This window comes from Amphiura filiformis, chromosome 20 (assembly GCF_039555335.1).
Source record: "Amphiura filiformis chromosome 20, Afil_fr2py, whole genome shotgun sequence".
Classification (NCBI taxonomy): Eukaryota; Metazoa; Echinodermata; class Ophiuroidea; order Amphilepidida; family Amphiuridae; genus Amphiura; species Amphiura filiformis.
Genome location: NC_092647.1, coordinates 29,358,634 through 29,385,534, shown reverse-complemented (window position 1 = coordinate 29,385,534; position 26,901 = coordinate 29,358,634). Strand labels below are relative to the sequence as shown.

The window sequence follows — 26,901 nt, the reverse complement described above, 5'->3', positions numbered from 1 at the left end:
ATGTCACATACATGTAGGAGTATGACTTATAGCCAACTCCCAAAAGGAAAAGTGTGTCTGACTGTGTACTAATAAGGCTTGGATAACCTATGGTATTTCTAGTTTTTGATTGTTTATAAACACTTAAGTGCCAATTATTCAAAGCAGGATCAATTAAAAATAGCTGCTAGACTGTTAATTTATTATAAACTGTATAATATTATTGTAAACTTATACATTACAGGCTACAGTGCTTCTATAACTTGAGAGAGAGAGAGACATACATGTTATATGCTTGTACTGGTCTCTCTAACAGAACAAGTTTATTGTTTCAAACTAATATCAAAATATACTTCATGATGTATCCAGGTTGACTTGATTAGGTTACTGCTGGATATTAATAGAACTAGAAACACTACTGGAATGATTCTAATGATATGTCAGGGCGGTGTAAATGACACTGGGGCCTGGGGGATCGCCTCAACTTTAAGGTGAGAGGTCAAGAATGCCAGGCATGCCTCCCATGCAAACTTGTGCCAATCCCTGAAGGTAACATTATGGATTTGGTTTGACAGTTGAACTTGACAACCTTGTGATGCATTGGAATATTATGGTAACTAGGGATACATTTGGACAGATGAACATTTCAAATTACAAAATTGGTAAAACTTCAATTATACCGTACTAGGCCTGGCATTTTTGGGTAATTTTGTCCGGGTACCTGGCCATTTTTCGGGTGGGTAACCGGGTACCTGAAATTGCACAAAAAAATATATATATATATATATATTTTCGGTTTTGTAGTGTTCCTGGACCTCGACCTATTATACTAGGATCATTCATGGTTGACCTAAAAAAAAAAAAAATTAAAAAAAATTGAATTTTGCATGGTGTTTTGTGTTTTTTAATATGAAAATTGATACTTTGTATCATATAAAATGTAATCTCGGGCAGGTACCCGCAAGCTCACCCGAAAATGCCAGCCTTATACCGTACTTACTATTTAAAAATTTTCATGTGTGAATTTGTTTGCACCTTTTAAAAAATCAATGGCCAAGCTATTAAACTGAGAATGCCAACTTGAATGGAAAAAGAGCACAGCTTGTGTGGTAAGTGGTTACAGACATTTTGCAACAGATTGAGAAAAGATTTGTAATTTGTATTTGTTAAAATTATTAAGGGATCTAGAATGAGCGTTTCGACCGTATTCTTTGTTTTTGTGGGACATGAGAGCACATCGGACATATCGAATTGCATTCTGAATGCGAAGAATGTCTTTCTGATATCAAATAATTTTCATTTTTTGAAATTCACGATATAATACAAATTTTATGACAAATTATTAAAATTTGATATTTTTCACATTTTTGATATGGTCCTGCGCCATGAGTTGGGACCCCTTTCGGTAACACATGGAAATTTTGAAAATTACAATGGCTTTCATCTTGCATCTTACTTGATGAGGCTTGTTTTCCTGAGCATTTTTAAACCTTTTTAATGAAAATCGGCCACGAAATGAGCTGGCGCTGGCCAAAATACCATTTTTCCCTACTTTAGTCTAGATGTAAATCATTCATCATTCATGATCATGAACAGTGTTGGAAATAGCTGGTATCGCGTAGCAAAATGCTACACAATTTTGGATTTGAGTAGCATTTTTATGCCATAGAGTTACACACTGAAGTATGTGAATGGGTCAAGAGGAAAGTAATGAAAGCAAATTTTGCTATGCATAAAAAAATGCTTAAGGTGGTACATAAAAAAATGCTTAAGGTGGTACATAAATTTGTGACTATTTTTTGCATTTTTCTTAAAAACTAATAACACTGATAACAAAAGTTATGTATATTAAAGGGGCAAAGAATCCAGTTACTACACTGAAATTTCAGTGACTCAAGACAAGTAGTTATTGATTTATTGATCAAATATTGGGTTTCCTTCAGTTTTGACTGTAACTCCACAACTGTTGTCTGTGCTGAAATAAAATTTTCAGTGCAGTAGTTGTAGTCCTTGCCCCTATAATACATCTTACTTGTCACCAATGCGCTTTAATTTATGAGAAAAATGCAAAAATAGGCACAAAATTGGCCAGGGGTGTAGTACCACCTTAATTCTAACACTGATCATGAATAATGAAATGATATTGATAAGAACAAGGGAAGAGGGCTACGCATTATACACTGGAACATGGAAACATTACAAATTAGCACACGATGAGATAAAACTAATGATGCTTAATCGTTATTCTATTATATCAGTATACATACACTATGATCCTGTGTCATATACTGGGATACCCAAAAAGGTGGCTTTGTTACATTTTGGTGTGCAGCTTGGATTTCAAAACACTGTCTCTTGAGTATTCCTTCACTTAGAAGATTCAATTAGGTCTTAAATTGAGGCTAATTTATTCTAGTTTACTCATGTTTTTATCCTGTTTTGAAGTATTTTTTAATTATTTTATTATGACGTTTGGCATGAAATGTGCCAAGGGTGGCTGAGGATTAGGGGAGGAGGATTAGGGGAGGAGGATTAGGGGAGGATTCATATCGTAACTTTGATTTAAAACCCCATTAAAAATTTGAATCTAGTAAACAAATGTATAAATGAACTCCCAAACATCTAAACCAAGTAAATAAATACAGAAGTTCATTTAAAAGACCAATACTTGCTCAGAATGATTGTAAATGTGGGAAAAAGAGGTGGGTTTACATCCTCCCTATTTTGTGATTGTTTTTGCCCGCACTCTCTCATTTTTAACCGATTTCCATAAAAAAAAAGGTGTCAAAATGCTCAGGAGGATGAACCACTTCAAATGAGATGTGTAGGCAAAATGTTTGAACTACTTATTTTTTTTACTATGTAACACAAAGGTACACAAAGGTACCCCAAGTTGTGACACAGGACCCTATACAGTAAGCCAAAAAATTAAGGTACCAGTTATGTTCACCTCCTGTAATCTAAAACAAAGACAGATAATGTCATAATTGGAACCAGCAGCCAATAGCTGCATCTTTTAGCTCAAATTTAAGACCTCATTCGTTGAAATTGTTCAAGAAATAAAGACACTGCGATCCCAAAACCCAAGGAAGATACCAATTTAAAAGTTGCAGTTTGCTGCATTAAATGCCAGATTGATTTGTACACAAAGCGTTTGTGAACAAGAGAACTTACTAGTGCTGCGCTTCCATTGATTAGCACGTTATTTGCTAGGGTCGTGCTTTCATTGATTAGAACACAAAAGTGCAACTTTTGATTTTGTTTCTTCATTAGTTTTTAGATCACCGTTTCTTTAATTCTCAACCAATTTCAACAAATAAGGTCTTAAATCAGAGCTAAAGAGTGTACAGGGATTGACTGCTTGTTTTAATTTTGACATATAGGATATATACAGAATTACAGGGGTGAACATAACTGGTACCTTAATTCTTTAAGAAAGACAGCCCGAAACGATACCAGCGAATGAAGCATTTCTAGATGATTTCAAGAACACCACCGTGCATGAGTAAGACCCAGGGTTCAATTTAACTGGTGTCATGGAGCAAAATGCTACCTATTTTGGACAACCTGCTACACAAATTTCAGCTTATAATAGCAATTTTTTACAATGTAAACATATGTATGCTAATATTATAAGAACATCGCCTAAATAAGGTTTTCGTGCTACGCAAAAAAGTAAATCAAGCCCTGGTAAAACCTTTTTAGCCTATGTCTTGTATCCTACTATCGGATCGTTGAAACAAGAAAACCTCATCACAAATTCACTCACCTTCAGCTTCCTACACCACCAGTAGAAATAAAACTCAAAACTTCCCGTGTTATTCCTCAAAACAACATGTAACTTCATAAAATAAAAAATTGAAATCCTAGTATAACCCGTTATCGTAAATTTTTTTTGATAAACGTCAACAAAAAAGGTAATTTTTGGTGGCTCTAATGCTGGTTTCATACTTTCATGTCGCTTGCCGCTGATCGGCATAACGCACAGCCCTCGAATTAACCCACGGCACCCAAGGCATTTTGCCGTGGGTGCCCATCCCCACTGCCGTAATGCCCTCAAAATATGTCCTTTACCCAAGGCACTCACTTGCCATGCCCTCTAATGAAGTTGCCATTGGCGCCCCAGCCCTGCCCCTTCATTATAAAATCATCTATCTATGTTTGTGTGTGTTTTCTTCACTTTTGAGAAATTGCCTTGGTGCCCTTCTCAAATTTTCAACAGTTGCCATGATGCCTTCTTGAAATATTACAAACTGCCGTGCTGCCTTGCCTTTTCAGTGAAAATCCAAGGCAATTATCAACTTGCCCTAAAAAAGTTGCTGTGCCCCTTCAGATCCTTAATTTGAGGGCTGATGACGCATGAGCAGTAAACGGACATGAACAAGCCAGGCTTACGATTGGCTGATACATCATCGCATGTGTATAAAATTAGTCTCAGGCTTGCTCGAGAACTCTAGCCAAGAATTTGTTCACCGATAGCTTCACATTCTAGGCTAGAGATCTTTGCATTCAAAATCTAGTCGGATTCGCTGAAGCATGACACCGTGTAAAGCAATATGGAAGGTCAGAAGTAAACACAGCCGATCACGACAGGCGATTGCATCAAAAATGTTGCTAAAATTACACTTCAGCAAAATTTTAGACTGTCCAAAATACGCAAATCTTGTTCAAAAGATACAGTTGACTCATGTATGTACATGATCCACCAGTGGAGCTTCTGCGACCCCTACGCAGAACTTCCGATAGTGGATTATCTGCGCACGGTGGACGCAAGGAATCCACAGTCGGATTTTCTGCTTGCGTGCACTGAAAATCCCTCCGTATATAGTTCCGGTGGAGTAATTCTGCGCGCGTCGCAGGGAATCCACTGACGGATTTTTTTCGCACGTGCGCTGAAACTCCCTCCGTATATAGTTCCGGTGGAGTAATTATGCGCACGGTCGCAGGGGATCCACGGACGGACTTTCGGCGCGCGTGCGCAGAAACTCCCCTCCGTATATAGCTCCGGTGGAGTAATTCTGCGCACGGTCGCAGGGAATCCACGGACGGATTTTCGCACACGCTTTAATCATCTCATGAATTGTTATGATTTAATATTATTAAATGGTAGAAAGTATGAAATATTATTTATATATATAACTCCGTGGAGTAATTCTGCGCCGGATCGCAGGGAATCCACGGACGGATTTTCGCGTATGCGCTTTTTAATCATCTCATGATTGTTATGATTTAATATTATTAAATGGTATAAAGTAAGAAATATTATTTTAGGGCCTATATGTTTAGAGTCAGAACGGTGGAGTTTTTCTGCGCACGGTCGCAGTGAATCCACGGACGGACTTTTCGGACGCGCGCAGAAACTCCCCCCGTATATAGCTCGGTGGAGTAATTCTGCGCCGCGTCGCAGGGAATCCACTAACGGATTTTCGGCGCACGGTTTAATCATCTCATGAATTGTTATGATTTAATATTATTAAATGGTAGAAAGTAAGAAATATTATTTTAGGGCCTATATGTTTAGAGTCAGTTCTGCGCATCAAGTTTCATGTTTAAAAAACATAACTTAGAAAGTAAGAAATAAATTATTATACATATATTTAGAGTCAGAACGGTGGAGTAATTCTGCGCTATGAAATATTATTTATATATAACTCCGGTGGAGTAATTCTGCATGACGGTCGGGGAATCCACTAACGGATTTTCAGCATACGATTTAATAATTTCAGGAATTGTTATGATTTATTACTATTATGGTAGAAAGTAAGTAATATTATTTAGGCCTATATGTTTAGAGTCAGTTCTGCGCATCAAGTAGGCCTATCATGTTTAAAAAACATGTTTAAAAAAATAACTTTGAAAGTAACAAATATTATAGGCCCCCTATAGAACATGAATGATAAAAGTGCGAAATACTCTGGGAAAACCTATAGTAAAAGTGCAAAAACAAGAATTATCAATACATATTAAATGCCTATGAAAATGAAAAATGATTCTCGCGGAATCGGATTATTCTTGGTATCATCATTATACCTCTTAAAATACCTACTGTGTAATAAGCCGTCTTATCTTTACCGCCTCTGGTGGAATAGGCCGTATCAATAGCGCCTACTGGGAAATTCGTCAATCCATTAATAACCTTTAAAATCCTTGGAAAAATAATTTTACTATAATTTTAAACTCCGAATTTGGAGTATGAACATTATTAACAATATTTAAAATGGACGAAACCCTCCGATTTTGGAGGTTTCATACCGCTTATGTAGCATCCGCAAAAACCCCGAAATTAGAGTAGAAACATATAGGCCCTAAATAATATTTCTTACTTTCTACCATTTAATAATATTAAATTATTAGGTTCCAGAGTTACGTTAGCGACTTGCGGTATTCCGCCTTGCTGACTAAAAACTCAGAAGGTTCAGAAGGTAAATCATAACAATTCATGAGATGATTAAAACGCGTCGCCGAAAATCCGTCCGTGGATTCCCTGCGACCGTCATGCAGAAAAAACTCCACCGTTCTGACTCTAAATATATATATAATATTTCTTACTTTCTAAGTTATTTTTTAAACATGAAACTCGATCATAGAACTGACTCTAAACATATAGGCCCTAAAATAATATTTCATACTTTCTACCATTTAATAATATTAATCATAACAATTCATGAGATGATTAAATCGTGCGCCGAAAATCCGTTAGTGGATTCCCTGCGACACGTCATGCAGAATTACTCCACGAGTTATATATAAATAATATTTCATAGTTATATATAAATAATATTTCATACTTTCTACCGGGGAGTTTCTGCATGACGTCATGAGAATTACTCCACCGTTCTGACTCTAAATATATGTATAATAATTTATTTCTTACTTTCTAAGTTATGTTTTTTAAACATGAAACTTGATGCATAGAACTGACTCTAAACATATAGGCCCTAAAATAATATTTCTTACTTTCTACCATTTAATAATATTAAATCATAACAATTCATGAGATGATTAAATCGTATACTTGAAAAATCCGTTAGTGGATTCCCTGCGACCGTCATGCAGAATTACTCCACGGAGCTATATACGGAGGGGAGTTTCTGCGCGCGTCGCCGAAAAGTCCGTCCGTGGATTCACTGCGACCGTGCAAGAGAAAACTCCACCGTTCTGACTCTAAATATAATATTTCTTACTTTCTAAGTTATTTTTAAACATGAAACTTGATGCATAGAACTGACTCTAAACATTATAGGCACTAAAATAATATTTCTTACTTTCTACCATTTAATAATATTAAATCATAACAATTCATGAGATGATTAAAGCGTGCCGAAAGTCCGATGTGGATTCCCTGCGACCGTGCATGAAAAAACTCCACCGTTCTGACTCTAAAAATATATATAATATTTCTTACTTTCTAAGTTATTTTTTAAACATGATTTCATGAAACTTGATGCGCAGAACTGACTCTAAACATATAGGCCCTAAAATAATATTTCTTACTTTATACCATTTAATAATATTAAATCATAACAATCATGAGATGATTAAAAGCGTCGCCAAAATCCGTCCGTGGGATTCCCTGCGACCCGTCGCAGAATTGCTCCACGAGCTATATACGGAGGGGAGTTTCTGCGCACGCGCGCCGAAAAGTCCATCCGTGGATTCCCTGCGACCGTCGCGCAGAATTACTCCACCGAGCTATATACGGAGGAGAGTTTCTGAGCACGCGTCGCCAAAAATCCGTCCGTGGATTCACTGCGACCGTCGCGCAGAATTACTCCACCGGAGCTATATACGGAGGGGAGTTTCTGCGCGCGTCGCCGAAAGTCCATCCGTGGATTCCCTGCGACCGTCGCAGAATTACTCCACCGGAACTATATACGGAGGGAGTTTCTGAGCACGCGCGCCGAAAAAATCCGTCAGTGGATTCCCTGCGACCGCGCGCAGAATTACTCCACCGGAACTATATACGGAGGGAGTTTCTGAGCACGCGTCGCCGAAAATCCGTCAGTGGATTCCCTCGTCCACCGTGCGCAGATAATCCACTATCGGAAGTTCTGCGCAGGGGTCGCAGAAGCTCCACTGGTGGATAGCTTACATAACTCGTTGACTCATCGAAATAACTTTCATTCAAATTTCAACATTAACAGAATAAATAACCTCCGGTGTAAAAAATTGAACCGCTGTCCAACCGAAAAACCATAGTAAAGTACTCTAGCATCGAATGCGTAACTATCGTGTGCAAATTCGAAGCTAGAGTTCTCGAGCAATCTCAGGCCAAACTGTATGGGGCTATCACGGCACGGGTTTGTTAGGATCGACGTATTGCATGCGTTGCGAGAGCCACACTTATCTTAGAATTACGCACAGCATCGGCGTCGCACACCTGCACAATTAAATTAGGGGTTCATTCATATATTTTCATGACTAAACGATTGTTTATGCCCGAGGGCCGCTTGCCCGAGGGCATAAACAACCGCTTAGTCATGAAAATATATGAATGAATCCCGTTCATACATAACATTTTGTGATTCTTATTTCATCAAAATAATGACAAAAGATAACAAGGAACATCATAAAAAACGATGAATTTCCTTCCAACGAGATCGCCGTTATATAGCGAGTATGTATGAACATGAATTTACCAATGCAATGGAAACATGACATGCATTATGATGCATAGCAGATATACCAGAGTTAACTCAGGTCAGGACATACCTGCCTATGCGGAGACTTGAACCCCAGACCGCGACCGTTCGCTTGACATGCTTGATCAGTTTGATGCTTGAATTTATGAATTGCATGATAATTGATATTGTCTATGAGTATCATTGAATTGATGTAAAATATCATTGGGCATGTTGGGAGCTCAGCTCAGCTCAGCTAGCCTGTATTATTTTAATGTATTTGATTCCACTTAATAAAATATGATAACTAGGCACTCGAGGATTCATTGTCATATGATAATTGAATTCCATGAGATTAGCATAATCTAAGTCTTGTCATGCATTTTATCAAAACATTGCAACCGGACATGCGGAAGAAGTACACAACCGGAACAGCCACACACCATTTTATTTTATTGACATTGACATTTCGCGATCTTCTCCAAAAACTCTCATTTAACACATTATCCTTTGCTCTAATGCGACATTTCATGTGTGTTAACACATAAACTAGATCTACATATCATTGCTGTCAAATCAAAATGTGAGGAAATTGTATATTATTTAATAAACTCACCTAAATTCCAGCCAATTTCCTTCGAGGAAGTTGACGCACCAGGCAGGGTGACTCCCTTCAAAATGGCGTATTTAATTCGTGACGTCACTGGAAAGGAATATCCCGGCTCGGCTGGATTGATCCATGTTCCACGAAAGGGAAGTCTCAGGCAAGAATTTTGTTGACAGGTCAAAATACTGAGGGCGCAAGAGCTTTATTATTTTGGTCCCCCTATTGATCCTGATTTTTGTGTTTTTTTATTTTTTCATAATGAAAAATACAAAAGGGAAAGATATTCAACAAATCAAAAAAGAAAGATTGCATAAGGAGAAAGTGGGTTTCAGGGCCTGCAGTATGGGGCCGGGTCCCCTGAAGGGGGCTGTGATTTGGTAGCGAATGGATGGACAAGATGTGGCTGGGTGTGATTTGGTAGCGAATGGATGATGTGGCTCGGGTGGGATTTGGTACTGTAGCGAATGGACGGACGAGAGGGGGCTGGGTGTGATTTGGTAGCGAATGGATCGACAAGATGTGGCTCGGGTGTGATTTGGTAGTGAATGGATGGACGAGAGGGGGCTGGGTGTGATTTGGTAGCAAATGGACGGACGAGACGGGGCTGGGTGTGATTTGGTAGCGAATGGATCAACAAGATGTGGCTGGGTGTGATTTGGTAGCGAATAGACGGACGAGAGGGGCTGGGTGTGATTTGGTAGTGAATGGATGGACGAGAGGGGCTGGGTTTGATTTGGTAGCAAATGGACGGACGAGAGGGGGCTGGGTGTGATTTGGTAGCGAATGGATCGACAATGTGGCTGGGTGTGATTTGGTAGCGAATGGATGGGCGAGAGGGGGCTGGGTGTGATTTGGTACCGGTAGCGAATGGATGGACAAGAGAGGGCTGGTGCAGTGGCGGCGCCAGGATTTTTTTCGGGGACATTGAGGGGGCAAAGTGAATTTCAGGGGACCATAATCAACAAATTTTGCGCAAAATTGCCGCAAAAAGTGGAATTTTTCGTAATTTTGGGGTTTTACTGGGGAGGCAACAGGGGGAAATAGTTCTGATGGGGAATTTTCCCCTTCCGCTCCCCACCCCCCCCCATGGCGCCACCACTGGGCTGGTGTGATTTGGTAGCGAATGGACGGACGAGAAGGGGCTGGGTGTGATTTGGTATAGTGAATGGATGGATGAGAGGGGCTGGGTGTGATTTTGTAGCGAATGAACGGACGAGAGGCTGGGTGTGATTTGGTAGCAAAAGGACGGACGAGAGGGGGCTGGTGAAGTTTTTCGGGGGGGCATTGAGGGGGAAAAGTGAATTTCAGGGGACAAATTCAACAAATTTTGTGCAAAATTGCCGCAAAAAGTGGAAATTTTTGCAATTTTGGGTTTTTACGGGGGGCAACAGGGGGCAAGAGTTCTGATGGGGAATTTGTTCCCCCCCATTGGCGCCACCACTGGGCTGGCGTGATTTGGTAGCGATGAATGGACGAGAGGGGGCTGGGTGTGTAGCGAATGGATGGGCAAGAGCGGACTGGGTGTGAGTTGGTAACAAATGGATGGACGAAAGGGGCTGGGTGTGATTTGGTAGGGAATGGATGGACGAGAGGGGGCTGGGTGTATTTTGGTAGCGAATGGATGGACGAGAGGGGGCTGGTGTGATTTGGTAGCGAATTGATGGACACTAGGGGCTGGGTGTGATTTGGTAGCGAATGGACGGACAAGAGGGGCTGGGTGTGATTTGGTAGCGAATGGACGGACGAGAGGGGCTGGGTGTGATTTCGTAGCGAATGGATGGACGAGAGGCGACTGGTGCAGTGGCAACGCCAGGAATTTATTCGGGGAATTGAGGGGCAAAGTTAATTTCGGGGGAATCAACAAATTTTGCGCATAATTGCCGCAAATAATGGAAATTTTCGTAATTTTGGGTTTTTACTGGGGAGGCAACATGGGGGAGGGGAGGCAAGAGTTCTGATGGGGCATTCCCCCCTCCCCTGTGACACCGCCACTGGGCTGGTGTGATTTGGTAGCGAATGGATGGACGAGAGGGGCTGGGTGTGTAGCGAATGGATGGACGAGAGCGGACTGGGTGTGAGTTGGTAACAAATGTATGGACGAGAGGGGGCCGGCTGGGTGTGATTTGGTAGGGAATGGATGGACGAGAGGGGGTTGGTGTGATTTGGTAGCGAATAGATGGACGAGAGGGGGCTTGGTGTGATTTGGTAGCGAATGGGTGGACGAGAGGGCTGGGTGTGTGATTTTGTAGTGAATGGATGGACGAGAGCTAGGGTTTGTGTGATTTAGTTATTCTTAAAGCACCAAATATCAAAATCCTAAACACCATGTTCAATAAACATTTAATTCCTAAACACCAAATGTCAAGTTACCTCAACTTTCCTAAACACTAAACACTTGCTGTGTTTAGTATCTTCACATGTTTAGAAATTGAAACAAGGTGGTGTCTATAGTCGGGGTGTCTATTCGTGTTTATATCCTAGACATAGTTTTTGAAGTGTAAGTGGCCATAATGGACTGTAAAAAAGAAAAATTGCATAAATTTGGTCAACAAAATACCTGAATTCAAGCTAAAGCATAAAAATTCCCATGCCTGAAGAAACTTTTTTCTCGAGGGTTCTAGAAGTCAGATAGGCTAAATAGGCCTTCCAGTGTATTTTCACTAGAGGGCCTACACATTGAACAATTTTGTCATGCTGTTTTCTGTGTTCAATAATATTTGCCTTGAATTATTGCAATTGCAATATCTGATATGCACAATGTAGAAGTATAGGAGGGAAGGAGCGAGAGGGAGGGAGGAAGGGAGGGAGGGAGGAAGGAAGGAAGGATGGAAGAGAGGGGGAAGGGGAGAGAAGAAAGGAAAGAAAGAAAGAAAGAAAGAAAGAAAGAAAGAAAGAAAGAAAGAAAGAAAGAAAGAAAGAAAGAAAGAAAGAAAGAAAGAAAAAGAAAGAGAAAGAAAGAAAGAAAGAAAGAAAGAAAGAAAAGAAATAAAGAACATAAGAAGAACAACTAAATAAACAAACAAATAAACAACTAAATAAACAAACAAGTTAACAGAGCAGCAAACTTTCAACCAATCACATGTGACAACGTGTGACATGTGCTCTCATTTCCGGGTTGTGTTTTTACATTTGGTAAAATCTAAAATATGAAAGTTCAGTATTAAATATAGTGCATACATCAAAACCAAAAAGTGCTTAAATTTTAAAAACTTGCTATTTCAAACGCACTGTTTGACTTTTTTTGTAAATATTTCTCTAAAATGTTAAATTAAGAAACAGTTTTATAAAATTTATAGAAACACATAATAATTGATTGATTGTTGACAAAATGGCAGCCTTCTTTAGCACACGACGTGGTGCGATTTTAGGACATATTTTTGTCCTGTTTTTATTGGTATTCGTTGTGTATGATGTCATAGGAGCGGATGAGAAAGAACAAGCGAAGCCGAAGAAAAAGAAAGACATTCGTGACTACAATGACGCTGATATGGAAAAACTGTTTCAACAGTGGGAAGTAAGCATGCATGAATTTAATTTTAAGCTTACTGAGAGTTACCCACTCAGTACCGTACTTACATGGATCGAATCCATGGGTTCCTACAGTCACCCATGGAAAACAGGGTACTGAAAACCAGTACACAATGTTCATATGGGCCATGCGTTAGTTTGTTTACATTGCAGTAATTCCTTCAGAATAGTCAATACAGATTCCAAACAGATAAAACTTACCTCACATCAGTTTTAGTTGCCCTCCAAATTGACATGACATTGAATTCTATTGGCTCAATTTCATACCAAAATCAAGGAAAACATGGTTTTGTTATTGCATACAGGGTCATATCGGCACTCCAGTAGGACACTTGAAGTAATCAATATTGGCACTTGATGGCATGACTCAGTAACTCTCTGCCCATTGTAAGACTGATGTGTTGTAAACTTGATTGCATAACATTAAGATTGCCAACTGATGTCCTTGTATTTGAGTTTTCAATTATGGGAGTACTTCTGTCATTGATGTAAACAAAAACAAAAAATGTCAACAAAACATGCTACTGCACAACTCTATGCCTGTGTGTGTGTGTCTGAGGGCCGATCTGAGGGCTGATGACACACATTCGATGGGTGTTTACCGTACTCAAGATTCACATGATTCAAGTCCAGTAAACTAGTACTATTTCGCAAAGATATCTCACTGATATATGTCAACATGTATAGGCCTACAGCTGTGAGCCATTATAATTATGCCATTAAGATATGTTGCATTTAATAAGCCTACGAGGCTACGTAAATCGTACAAGCAAGGCATATATGGGCATGATGGGAGCGATGACGCTTTGCGATCTTTTCCTTTAGACCACCCTCGCTATATAGGGACTAAATTATTACTTTTGTATCAAGGCTTACTTTTGCATCAAGGTTAAACAGTTGCCAAACACTTTGAAGTCAACAGACGATGGTGGATGACATTATTCAATGTGGCAACAGCCAAAAGCGTAAACAAAACAGACAATATGACGGCAACACTGCCTGCACGTTGGACGCAATTATTTTTTCCCGAGCCAAAGTGCGTTTTTAGCTCTATAGGCTCCATAATAGAAAAAAAAATGCACAAAATATATTTCCCAGTGCAATATACATTTTCACATGAAAATAAATGATTTTAGAATTAGATTCAAAGAAAAAAGAAGAAGCAAAAATTTTATTCATTGCCGGGTGGGGACTTGATCTCGGGACCCTCTGCGTGAGAAGCGAGATTCTTACCATTACAGTGATTACACCACGTAGTCGCATTGGTATGCGAGGTAGGAAATTTTCAGTATATATCGCTATATCGTGCGTTATTCATATATTTAAAAAAATTATTTAAAAAAACAGTACTTACAATGAGGTTCATTGTCGAACCTCAACGGATTTAGACTGATAAAATAGTGCTTGATAAAATGCATACACTTTTGGAATTATTTGAGACATTTTTGTGTTTACGTGTAAAACCAATGACGACGTCAAAATTCAGTTAATCTTGGCCGGCCCCCCCTGGAAGTCAAGGTTTAATATATTTGAAGGAGGGCAGGGCTTCGATAAATGAGGGAAATTATGGGGTAAAAAAAACAAGGTTAAAATAATTTTTTGCAAACAATTGAAAACGCCTATTATGCTCGGAAGTTTTTGTCTTAAAAACTATTAAAATTATCGGAAAAACAAGAAACGTACCTTCATAAAAGTAGCATCACTTCCGTTACATGAAAGATGATCAGATGAGTGGAAAGTGGCAAAGAATTTGTGAAATGAGAGAATTTTTAAAGAAAAATACATCGCGTTTTTCGAGAAATTCGCCATCTTGAATAAATTCAGAATTGCGTCATGCAGTAAAAAACTGTCAAACACGTTTGAAAATGCTTTATACGCGAGCGTTAATCACTGTCAAAGCGAGCGTACATCAAGTGCTCGTGCTACGCGAAGGTTTCTGAGTTTGCATCACCGGTTTTGCATTCAGCTCTTTTAAAGCTTGTTCGACAAGGTAAAAGGTATGTTTGAATAGCTAAAAACATGTTTAACCTTGATGCGAAAGTTTAATTTGATAAAATCATAATTGTAACCTTATATAGCTCGGGTGGTCTAAAAGAAAAGATCGCCCGATGTTCATAACATATCAAGTGACAAGTCATTTCAAGATGACCGACGACAATCAAACTTCTTACAAAGTTAAAATTATGCAAATTTCCTAGCACTGCCCCACACACAGAACTGTGACCAATTATGCATACTAATTAAAACTCATGACATTCCCCTGTTTGAAGAGCTCTAATTTCTTTGTTAAAACACGAAAAATTCAAATTATCATGCCAACCAATTCGTATAATTCAAAAATATGACCAATACAAAGGTTTTGAATACCCATACCTCGAAAAATCCATACGAATTGGCGTAAATCGACCAGGAGGTAGACACTTTCTTGCGAAGGTCAAATGAGGTTCAAGAACAATCAGCCCATGACATTCCCCTGTTTGAAGAGCTCTAATTTCTTTATTAAAACACGAAAAATTATGACTCTCTCAAATTATCATACCAAACTGGTGAACTTGCATGTCGCAAAAGAAAGAAGGAAATCAAATATTATTTAGATGAAAAATAAACGTGTGTTTTGAACTAAACCATTTCAGTAAAAAGTTGAGAAAAAAGCACCATATGTAAACTTAATTTTGTATTTGTAATTTAAATAACACAATCTTAAAAATCACAAATATGAAAGATAAAATGGTTTTGTACACAAATGCCACGAAAATGTTTTGCAAATTGACGTAAATCATCCAGGAGGTCTAGGCAGTTATCGGCGAAGATGAAATGAGCTTTGAAAATATTCAGGTTTTTAAAGGTCCGTGACCCGATCGACAGCATCATCCCCCCGATATTTTTCATTGTTGATGAGGTTTTGGTATCACATGATAGATACTATTTTTCTCATTACTATCCTGACATTTGATGCTCCAAGTCGATGTATTTCCAGAGAAATCATGAAACACAGCGGTTTTTACAGGCTACCAGTTTGTAATACTAAAAATTACTTCGGATTTCTGGGCAGGGAATTAATTGCGAATCATCGGTCTCCTCAACAGCTACTTTGGTTTCACGTCATACACATTCTGTGAAAAAAGCGAACCACACTAACTGCTGAGGAGACGGTACGCCGTATATAGTTATACAATTCCAAGATGGACGCAGTGGGCAATTTAGCTCAATCGGTTAGCGCATTGTATTTTACCCAGCGATATAGATATAAAACATATATTTTACCCGAGAGGCGAGAGATACCCGGTTCAAAACCCGGTATCGGATGTTTTTTTTCCTCTCCATTTTTAACCCAAACTTTTTTATATTCATTTGAAATGTACATATTGCAAGGGGAAATATATTTTGTTTCCTTTTTTTCTGAAACGGTACGAAAAAACCCAAATATTTTCCGTTCAATACGGGCCGGACATGTACAGCATTGTAGGGATACGAATGGGAGTTGTTGTTGTTGTTGCTTGCCTGCCCAGAATGCAATTCACGTATACCAAGGTATTGGATTTGGCTATTTATTCACATTTACGCTGAAAATGCTCTCGTTTTCTCACAAAGCAGCATAAAGGGGGCGATATTTGATATTATTATGTAATTTTAAAGACAATCCATATCCAAAACCAATAGGGTTACCTCCTTTAAAACCTTCTTGTGAACTTATTTATGCTGTGACAAACTGAAACACGTATCACACTGCACACCACTTGCATAGCGCGAGCGTCACGCAAAGTTAAGCGCGCGCCGCCGGCGCGGTATTTACTTTAGGGCGCGGACAACTCGAATGTTGATTGATAGGTGATGCAAATAATACCACGAGAAAGGCCAGCAATTCGATAAAATTCGAATTTTTCCATCATTTTTGAAGAACAATTTAGACACTTAATCTAAATAACACATATCGTTACCTATAAATATACCAAACGAAGCGGAATTATGTGAACTACGTGAACTACGTAAAAAAAGTTCATGATTAGGTAAATCGGAGAGGAGGGAGACGAATGTTGCCTAAGGTTTTCAATTTGGAAAATTTCAACAAAAAGTTAGTGTCATTTAAATGATCAAAAACAACAAAAAAATAAAGCAAACTTTTTTATCACAGAATTAAATGTACATGCCTCCTTAGCAATTTAGAAGCAATTTTGAAATGTTTTTCAGAAAACAGATGCCAGTATACACCTTATCTTTCAGGTCAGCCAGTGCTCAGCGTGTTTTTGTCTAAATTATTGTACACGGATTGCGAGCGAGAAACCATGAGATTCTTCGAGATCCTTATTTCACAACTAGCCGATTCAGCTCATTAGAGACAGTGCTCACGACTGACTGACATTGGCATCATCGGCACTGAAATTAAATTTTCTTTGTTTTACCTCCTTTGTTCAGGGGATATAATTGACAGTGAGAACTAACATTTTATGGAAAAGAGATACATTACAGGAATGTTACATAGCTCAACCAAGTGCTAACTTTTATAATTATACATGTAAATTATCCATATTATTTCTCTAGGAAGATGAAGAAAAAGATCCAGATGATTTGATGGAACACGAGAAACCCAAGCCTCAGATCGATTTCTCTAAGATTGATCCCAAGAACCCGGAGTCTGTATTGCAGATGTCCAAGAAAGGCCAGACACTGATGATGTTTGTTTCACTTTCTGGGAGTCCTACCAGGGATGAATCGGAGAAGCTCACCCAGCTGTGGCAGGACCAACTTTTCAATGCTAATTTTCAACTACAGAGGTAAGACCTGTGTGTGTACTCGGATGATGTTTATTGCACTCTCTGAGAATCCTATTCCTACCAGGGCATCATGATGTCAGTCAGTCAGTGTTGCTGATGCCCTATAACTAAGCAGTGAAAACACAAAGGTGTGGCAAATAAACATTCTATCTCCCAGTCTGCACCAAATGTCATCAGGTTTTGAAAATGTTATGTTTATCCAACAGAGCACAATTTAGCGGATTAAACACGACCTTGGCAATATTGTACCTTATTGTATAGCTTTTGTTCTTGATCAATCAAGTTCCTAGTTCATCCAGTTGTAAAATTAACTGACACTTGATGTTTATCCAGATATCCACACCAAGCATTCAACACATGAACATTTGGTATCTTTGATAGGCATAATAATGGACAGAAAGTCAAACAGAGATTGAATACAGCTTCACCAGAAATGAAATGATAGAATATTAATAACTCAGCGTAGAAAAAAAACAAAAATTTTGTTGTGTTGCCCTCAAGTGGGAAAATGGGAAAGTTGGGTCAGACGGTCGGGATTTTTTTTTTTTTAATTTTTTTTTTTTTAAACCTTCAGTTGTTAAAAATTCCCTCAAATATTAAATAATTCTTCTTCAATTAGAGGACATTTGTCAAATTTGACTTCTGGATACCTGTTAGACATCAATTAAAGACTAGTCTTTCAATAAAATATTAATTTTAATTGAAAAACATTGATTTTTTTAACAAATCTGTAAAAATCATCATTCAAACAAAAAAAAAAAAAAAAGCCGACCCTGATTGTTCAGGATTTAGGGTCGGGCGGTTGAGGGCAACACAACAATTTTTTTCTTTGGCCTAGGAGTCGACTATAGTATCTCTACCTCGAATCACCAACACAAGCTTTGAAGTTCAGTGTGTTCTGTGTTAACTTATTGTTTACAGTGTGTGTACATACTTTTCCGTGTGTGATCAAAGTGGCAAGACACAACGCTAAGCCAACGCAGCACACACTGAACTTCAAAGCTAGTACCGTGACTCGAGGTAGATATATAGACTATAGTCAATATTTCAAAAGTGGTGTGACCTGGACAAAATTAGATCACAAATGTTTTTAGTTGTAAGTATTTCTAAAAGAACTTCCAAACAACATATCTGAAAAGTTTAAAAAAAAGGAACACTGGAAAAATGCTAACATGCAGGGCTCAAATTGTGAAGTAAGTCAAATCTGAGTAAAAACCATACCAATGTCTTCCTATATAATAAAGATTCAGAAAAAGTATATTTGACCTATCCCTGAGGTGCAGTTTGTCCACTCAGTACAAAGTGACAATGCCCGCATGTACAGCGCATAAACAGTTCGCAGTGCTGCGTCTCTGCTGCAGATATACGTGCCTTCAAAGTCAGCACAATGTGTGCGTCCGCGTCGGTACTTTGTACTTCAGAGTGGATTGACTGCACACACCTAGGTTTCATTATCATTGAGGTATAGGACTTTTTTTCTTTTTTTCGGAGAAGAGCAGGTAGGGCAACTACTTGATTGTATTTCTACATGTTCGTACAACATACTCTGAAAATTTCAGAAAAATATCATCGGTCATTTAAAAAAAATGAATTTATGTTACTAAAATTGAGGTTATAGCGCCCTCAACAGGCATTCTTCCCATAGAACTACATGTATTTAGACCAGTTATAAGAAAAACGGCCCACAGATATAAACGGCCAATTAATTTCCCCCAAAATTTTGCATGTGACGTAGATTCAACATCTGGAATGTAATACAAGTGATGTCATTGCTGCTCTTCTAAATTCATTTATAAAATGTCCGCCCCAGACCAAGGTGTACAGTGATTGAGTTACATTGTATAGGCGATAAGGTAAAATGATTTTGATAACAGTAGTCTCAAATTGTTCTGTTTGATTTTAAACAAAGAATAGTGTGCCATATCCCAGGGGAGTTTCATCGCAACAAGTGATATTAGTTTCTATAGAGAGGGGAAAAGTCGCTCATTAAAAATCAAGTTTGGTGGAGCAGTGGAAAGTGAGAGCCATGGTTCACCTCAAAGCTTCTACAATCATTTTGTTTCTTCTCTTTTACCAGATACATCATTGCAGATGACAGAGCCTTGTTCATGGTGACAGATGGTAGCAAAGCTTGGGAGATCAAAAACTTCCTCGTGGATCAAAAACAATGTAAAGACGTCACAATAGAAGGACAGGTGTACAACGGGAGAGGATCGGGAAAACCCATCGATAACAAACCAAGACCGGCAGGAATGGATGATGAGGGAGAGGATAAGAAAGGGAAAAAAGAAAAGAAGAAGAAGGGTAGCAAAAAGACAAAATCCAATGATGTGAACAAGAAGAAGAAGCCATCAGTGGTGAAGGACAAGGATGAAGCAGCTAGAATTAAAGCAAATAAAGCAGGATTTAAGAAGGATTTACACCCAGATCCTAAGGACAATATGGTGCTGTTGTCTGAGGAAGAAGCAGAGATGCTACAAAAGGGTAAAGAGGAGTTATGATGAAGCTTGGGGTAACTACCTGCCGATTGGCCAAAAAGAAGTTTTCATTTTCAATTGGACCAATCAGCAACATTGTTAGAATAATTTCACCACACAAAAAAATTGGGGTGAATTATTTACAAAGCTCCATTCTGATTGGTGATGAAGTGAAGATATCATGTAATTGACCAATCAGAGGCAATGTTAGATAGGCAGGTAGTGCTCAGGGGGTTAAGATATGAATTGTATGATAGATTTGATATTGGGATATATGTTATATGGGACTGTGGGGTTATTATGCGAGAGTGAAGTAATTATGGGAGTGGGAATTGACCACTGTTATTTCAAACTTTGAATGGACATGTGGGATGGATGCAGTTATAGTTTGATCAGCGAAAATTGGCGAGAATTGTTACTAGCTTTTACCACTGTGCCGAAAAGTAGACCCATGTTAAGAGTGATATAGTTGACCTGTCTGGTTTATATTGTGCGTGTTTTAAAGTAGACAAAGTATGGGACTTTAAAATACTAATTTGTGACACTTCTGGCGAGATGTTACCAGACAATTCTCGAAATAAAAATATATTGATATTAATACCCGATTACGAGCTGATCAAACTATGTGGCTTTTGCCCTCTCCATCACTCATCTATATGTGACCATAGGTTGATTTCACTATGGTCCTTTAATCCATCGTAACTCCGGACACATCATAACTTTGATGTATAAATATTACTGAAGAGTTATGAGTGTGGTCATTGGGATTTACAATAGGTTTAGGACTTGACAGTCAAATGTCTGTGAAATTGACCCTTGTGGGTTTTATTGGCAATCATCATTTTTCAGTATATCTTTGGCATGATCACTAATCACACATCTGCAACAATTTCTAAACATAAACTTCCAACTTTGTCCACATTTTACTATTTCACAGTCCAGTTTAAAAAGGTATTTGGAACATAATTTATGAAGATTGCTGACCGAGTTATGGTCCATAAAGTGCTTCCAGAAGTATGTACTGAAAAAGGGACATCAGATGTTCTTATTATATGTCTATTTTGTATCATGTAGTTTTTCTTAATCAGTCTGGCTTATAAGCCAATAAAGCTATGATTATGGCATGATTGATAACATCAGATGTATCACATGTGTACATCGGGTGTATCACATAGTGACGGATGGTGAGTGCAAATGGATCAAGAAATGAACATTGGGAATTGTATTGTAGGTGAATTGTATTGGGCATACATTATAAACTGTTACTCTCCATTAATGTTCTCTTTTATAAAGAAGATCATTGAAAGTTATTTTCATAATCCGTAAACAAGTTCATCAGGATTGTCAGTAGATATCATTTATAAAATTTCATGTAAATGACGCGAGCATAAAGGACAGAGAGCAAAACAGAAATAGAAGACACATAAAAGAAGCGATTTGGATACGGAAAAGGGGGCCCAACACACTCAACCGGATGAAGGAAATCACTTCCTGCCGCACATCTATGACCAACTCCTAAAACCACCTAAAACAGCGCCACCAAGGTCACGCTCCGACAGGAAGCAGACGAGGAGGACTGGGAGAATTGGTCAGTCGATTTGAGAAAGTGCTACGATGTAGCACGAAACGTCATTGTTAGATATGTTTAACATCATTTTACCAAATAATCAATTGGATTTGTTTACATGAAATTTTATAAATGTTATTTCCATAATATTAAAATGGTGTAAAATTGTACTTCTCATCTCGCATATGTAATAGATTACCAAACTTATCCGTCACTATGTGAACATTTTTAGTAAAATCTCTTCATCTGTTCGTATGGATTTTACCCAATTGTTCATATTCGTCACTATGTGATGAACCCAATGATACAAGAACGGTTTGTATGCATGCTTTCAGAGTAGCGTAGCAGGTAAAAGCACTCAAACCACTAGCCTAGACCTAATTCTAGGTGAAACAAAGTACCGGTATGATGATTGATATCATTGACATAAAGGTTGAAATGCCCACAGTATACCATTAGTCACCCTGATGTGGCAGTGATGACGTCACTGCCACATCAGGGTGAAAAATGGATATGGCAGGCTGATGGATAAGCTAAGGCGACAAACAAAAACCTTGTTCTGCACGTGCGACTGACTCAGATTAAAAAATTGGGAAACAAATTTTTCCTATACAAATGAATGCTGTCCCAAATTTGCACACACAAAAAAGCTGTGAATGACCGATCCTACTTGAAAGGTCCGTCAGCCCATAGAACAAGGTTTTTTTCGTCAGCCTAATGCATGTGTTTTTTTATAACTCTACCAATATTATCAACTCACTGTAATATTTATCTTCCTGGGTAATTCCTGTTTATCTTACTGAAGTTTGTTCAGCTTATATAAGGCAGAAAAATAAGACTCAACACTGTGTATTGATATAGAATGGCGTGCACGCTATTGGGCGAAGTGCTTGTAAGGTGTGCATTATGTAATGCATGTCTAGCGTCACGCTTATGTGAATTTACGTAAGTGTGAGTTGAGACTTCATTGATGTGCGAGTAATGCACTTATCAAGTCTTTCCCGGCCCTGGGGACCCGGGACTAAGCGGGGACTTAGCCGGGAAGTACATTTTGCCAGCGTGACATCCCGGCACTGACCCCGTTAAAGTCCCGCCTCACGGGCATAAATTTTATGTACATCCCCGCTATGACTCGCCCCGCTAGCCGGCTACAGTGTGACAATCCCGGCACAATCATGGGCCGGGCTTATGCTAAAACAATTTACAATCCCGCTATGCCCTGGCCTATCTTGCAGAGTTTAATATACGGTATACGGGCATAGATAAAAAAGAAGAAGAAGAAAAGTTCAAAGTTAATTCAACTTTTTAGGGCAATAATATTGCATTTCGTCAGTAGTGGGAGAGGGGTCAACGGATTTAATAGCACATGCTAAAGTTTGCAGCGCGGTATACCCGTGTCGATTATTGAATGAACGACATAATATAGGCCTAATAAAAAAAGATCGATTGGATTATTTGGATAGCAGTACACGACACGGCCGATTTACGATGCCGATAATTTTAAAGACATCAACATGTTTGAGCCTTAATTTACATGCAGACGCATAAGGATTTAAACAAAATAAAGTGTTTAAAAAAAGTAGACTTTCATTTATAGATGCACGAAATTGGTTTTAATATTGGTTACGGTACTTAAAACAAGTAATTACCCCACTCCTCAGTTTGCTTTGTAGCGCCACAATCATGAAAATAGCGCACAGATGAGTATGCAAAAATCGGCCGTTCTTGGTATACTGATGTTTTTTAATGGTGTGACTTCTTCGTGATAGTCCCAGCTATGTCTCGGCAGTGCGGAGGAAAAAAATTGTACACCCCTGCAAAAGCCCCCGCTAACATGAATGATTGGCCCGGCATAGCGGGGACGATCTACTGTACATCCCCGCCAAGTCCCGCTAACTTCCCCGCCTGCGGGCAATGATTTTGTGTACATCCCCGGCTACGTCCCGGCATGTTCCCCGCTATGTCCCGGGTCCCCCAGGGCCGGGGAAAGACTTGATAAGTGCATAACAAAAGCCGGATAATTTCCGCCTTATATAAACCGAACAAACTTTAAAATTATCCTTCACACTTTCCCTAATCCGAAACATGCAAATTCGATGCTGAAAAAATGTTAAATTTTTCAAGATGACACTAAGCCAAAATGCTTACCTCTTATTTAGGCTAATAGACCATGGGACAAGGCTTGCTAAGTGCTTCAGAAAGTAGTTTTCGCTTCTCCTTTCTGGGTAGAGGATGGTTTATACATGAAAATATAGCTATTATATCACTGATCAATAATATAACATTTCCCACTTTCAAAAGTTGCACGTTACTGTGTAATTTAGGAGTTATTTGGGGTTAAAATGTGTTTTCATGATTTTTTTTCCATTTTTGCCCAAAATGTCAAATATTAAAATAGCTGTAACTTTCAAAATAAATTGAGTAGAAATTTCATTTCTATTGTAGATGTTACATGTTACATGGATGTCTAACACTGGTGAATAAAAATGTCACAGCACAACTCTAAAATATAAAAAAATGGCAAAAACCATATTTTAGCTTATTTTGTGCTATTTCGCCATTTTTGAGCTAAAATGTAATTTTTGCATGGGGAAAAAAATAAATATAAATTTTATTGATTTAAAAAATATGTCATTATGTCAACCTAGTTATTCTGAACAAAAAAGTTAATGATGGTGAATGTCTGTGACCTATAATTTTTGATCTATGGCCCTTTCAAATTCATATATGGACTAAAATAGCATGTTTTTGTTCAATATTTCCAATATTACGCCAAAATGGTCCTTTATGGCCATTTTAACCAACTTAGTTAGTTTTTGAAAGTGGGAACTTCACTTAATAATATGAACATGTAATTGTACTTTAATGTTAAGCTATTTCAAGATCCACTAGTATGCCCACTACCATAGGTAGCAGCAATTTTATCTACTTTCAATGCAGTAAAATGATGACTAAAATGATTTTGCTGCATTGAAAGTAGTAAAATTGACGATATAATTGCTTCTGCCATGGAAACCGAGCTACCAGTGGATCTACAACTAGCTTAAAATGAAAGTACTATAATATGTCCATAATATATGTGAAGTTCCCACTTTCCAAACACTGAAAATTTTGTTAAAATTACAAAAAAGTACCATTTTCAGCCTAATATTGGAAAAATTGACAAAAACATGCTATTTTAGTCCATATGTGAATTTGAAAGGGCCATAGATCAAAAACTATAGGTCACAGACATTCACCATCATTAACTTTTTGTTCAGAATAACTAGGTTGATATAATGACATATTTTTTAAATCAAGAAAATATATATTTATTTTTTTTCCCATGCAAAAATTACATTTTTAGGTCAAAATGGCCAAAATAGCACAAAAATATGGTTTTTGCCATTTTTTATATTTTAGAGTTGTGCTATGACATTTTATTCACCAGTGTTGGAAATCCATATGACATGTAACATCTTCAATAGAAATGAAATTTCTACTCAATTTATTTTTAAAGTTACAGCTATTTTAATATTTGACATTTTTGGGCAAAAATTGGAAAAAAATCACGAAAAACACATTTTTAACCCCAAATAACTCCTAAATGAGTAAAGTAAAACGTGGGAACTTTTTGGATAGTAATTCAGACATATATTTTCTCTTGATTTGTTATGTTTTTATGTTCTGCCCAAGAGTGGACTACGGAAGTGAAAGATAAATGCCCATGTCCCATAGTCTATAAAGGGAGTCTAGAAGACACAGGGTATGTAGATTTCAAATGGAGTCAGTCACACTCCATGTGTGGGAGATTAAGGTCATGTGTTCCACAGGGGATGTCTACATGGATCTCAACTGGAATAGCACATTGCCTTTTTGAACCCTGACAGACCAACTCTTAATCTTAACCGCAAACACAAAGGAAATAAACGGGTTTAATACAGACCTGCCTTGTTTCAGGTCTGTGACTTGCCTACTGTATTAAACCTGTTGAGAATAAATCAAAATCACAACACCACGCTACACTTTTGTCCTGAGATCTTAAGGGCAGAGTAATGGGAGAGAACATGGACCTTTTCGAGCATCATTATTTCTGAATTGTATCTCCAAAGTATATAAAACTATACATTTTTGGAAAGGAAATGAGTCAAGGAATCCCATGGTGACGTCAGATTTTTTCAAAAATCTCGAGTTTTTGATAAAATCACAAAAAATCACTTTTTCACTTTTTTACCCCATTTTTTTTGTGACAATCAGTTCGGAGTAAAAAAAAATCAGTTAGCTTTTAATGAAGAAGAGACATGAACTTAGGGAAGGGTTTTTTTTTTTTTTATTCGTCTCTTTTTTCGAAATATTGGAAAAAACATGTGAAAAAAGCAATTTTGTCATTCTATTCAGCTAAAAATTGCACATAATGGTGTATATTTTTGTTTAAAACAAATATTTTGAAAAAATGAGAAAACCTTCCCTAGACTTTGATGTACTCTAAACGATAGTGCAAAAAGTTTACCTTTTGCTTGCATATTTTTCGAGTTATCTTGTCACAAAAATCGTGCAATATTGTCAAAAGTGAACTATGAGAAATCGATGTTTTAGTAAAAAAATGTCAAAATTATGCACAAAATGTCCTTATATTTTAAAATGGCAAGACTTTCACGCTTGTAAAAGCTGTACCTGGTGCATGGTCTTAATATGCATCTTTTTGCAAAAATGAATTTATAATGTCTGCTTTAGTGCGCCAAAATTCAAAATAATTAAAAAATCCAAGTGGCATTTTGACTGCAAATTTGTGTTTTGTTACCACCGCATTTGCCGGCGTTAAAAACATACCGAATGCGCCTTTGACTGCGTCGGACATATATGCGCAGACTTGCGCCACGTCACGCCGATGACACGAATCGCATGCGCATAATCACAATATTTCGCATTCGCGCATTTCTGACTCATTATTTCCGCCAATTTACTAAGCTGTCTTGAGCCATGTGACTTTTTAGAGTTGAAAAGAGTGAAATAAATCAAGCAAAAATACGTGTAAATATTAACAAGTTGTATTTTATCAGTTTCAAGTGAAAGAATACATCTTAGTGTTGATAAATATCAAGAAATCTCAAATTCAGGCGTGGACGAATGTGTCTTCCATTACTCTGGCCTTAAAGGAAATAGGACATAGGAAATGGTGAACCAAAATGGAGTTTCTCTACAGTTTGAGATTAAAATTTGAGCTATTATTGTTGAATGTAGGCTATTTAACTTTGGCAGACCATTTTGACTTCTGAATGTTATTAAAACAAAAGTCAGTACTGTTTATGCACTTAATTCAGGTGAACCAGACTCACTTTTTTTTGTTCTGGTAGAAATCTCTTATTTTCAC

General features: G+C 38.0%; 2 protein-coding genes across 2 annotated transcripts in view; one reads left to right on the top strand and one right to left on the bottom strand.

Moving 5' to 3' along the window:
• Positions 1–9,331, bottom strand: part of LOC140142249 (talin-1-like) — a 276,867-nt gene extending 267,536 nt beyond the window's left edge. Inside the window, 1 exon segment of the mRNA XM_072164217.1 lies at positions 9,217–9,331. The gene's annotated coding sequence lies outside the window, so the exon portion shown is untranslated.
• A 3,201-nt stretch (positions 9,332–12,532) lies between these two features.
• LOC140143087 (LDLR chaperone boca-like) lies at positions 12,533–21,453 on the top strand. Its single transcript, XM_072165137.1, has 3 exons — positions 12,533–12,721; positions 17,275–17,507; positions 19,585–21,453. The coding sequence occupies exons 1-3, from the start codon at positions 12,536–12,538 to the stop codon at positions 20,006–20,008; spliced, it is 843 nt and encodes a 280-aa protein (XP_072021238.1). The 5' UTR covers positions 12,533–12,535; the 3' UTR covers positions 20,009–21,453.
• The last annotated feature ends 5,448 nt before the right edge of the window (positions 21,454–26,901 follow it).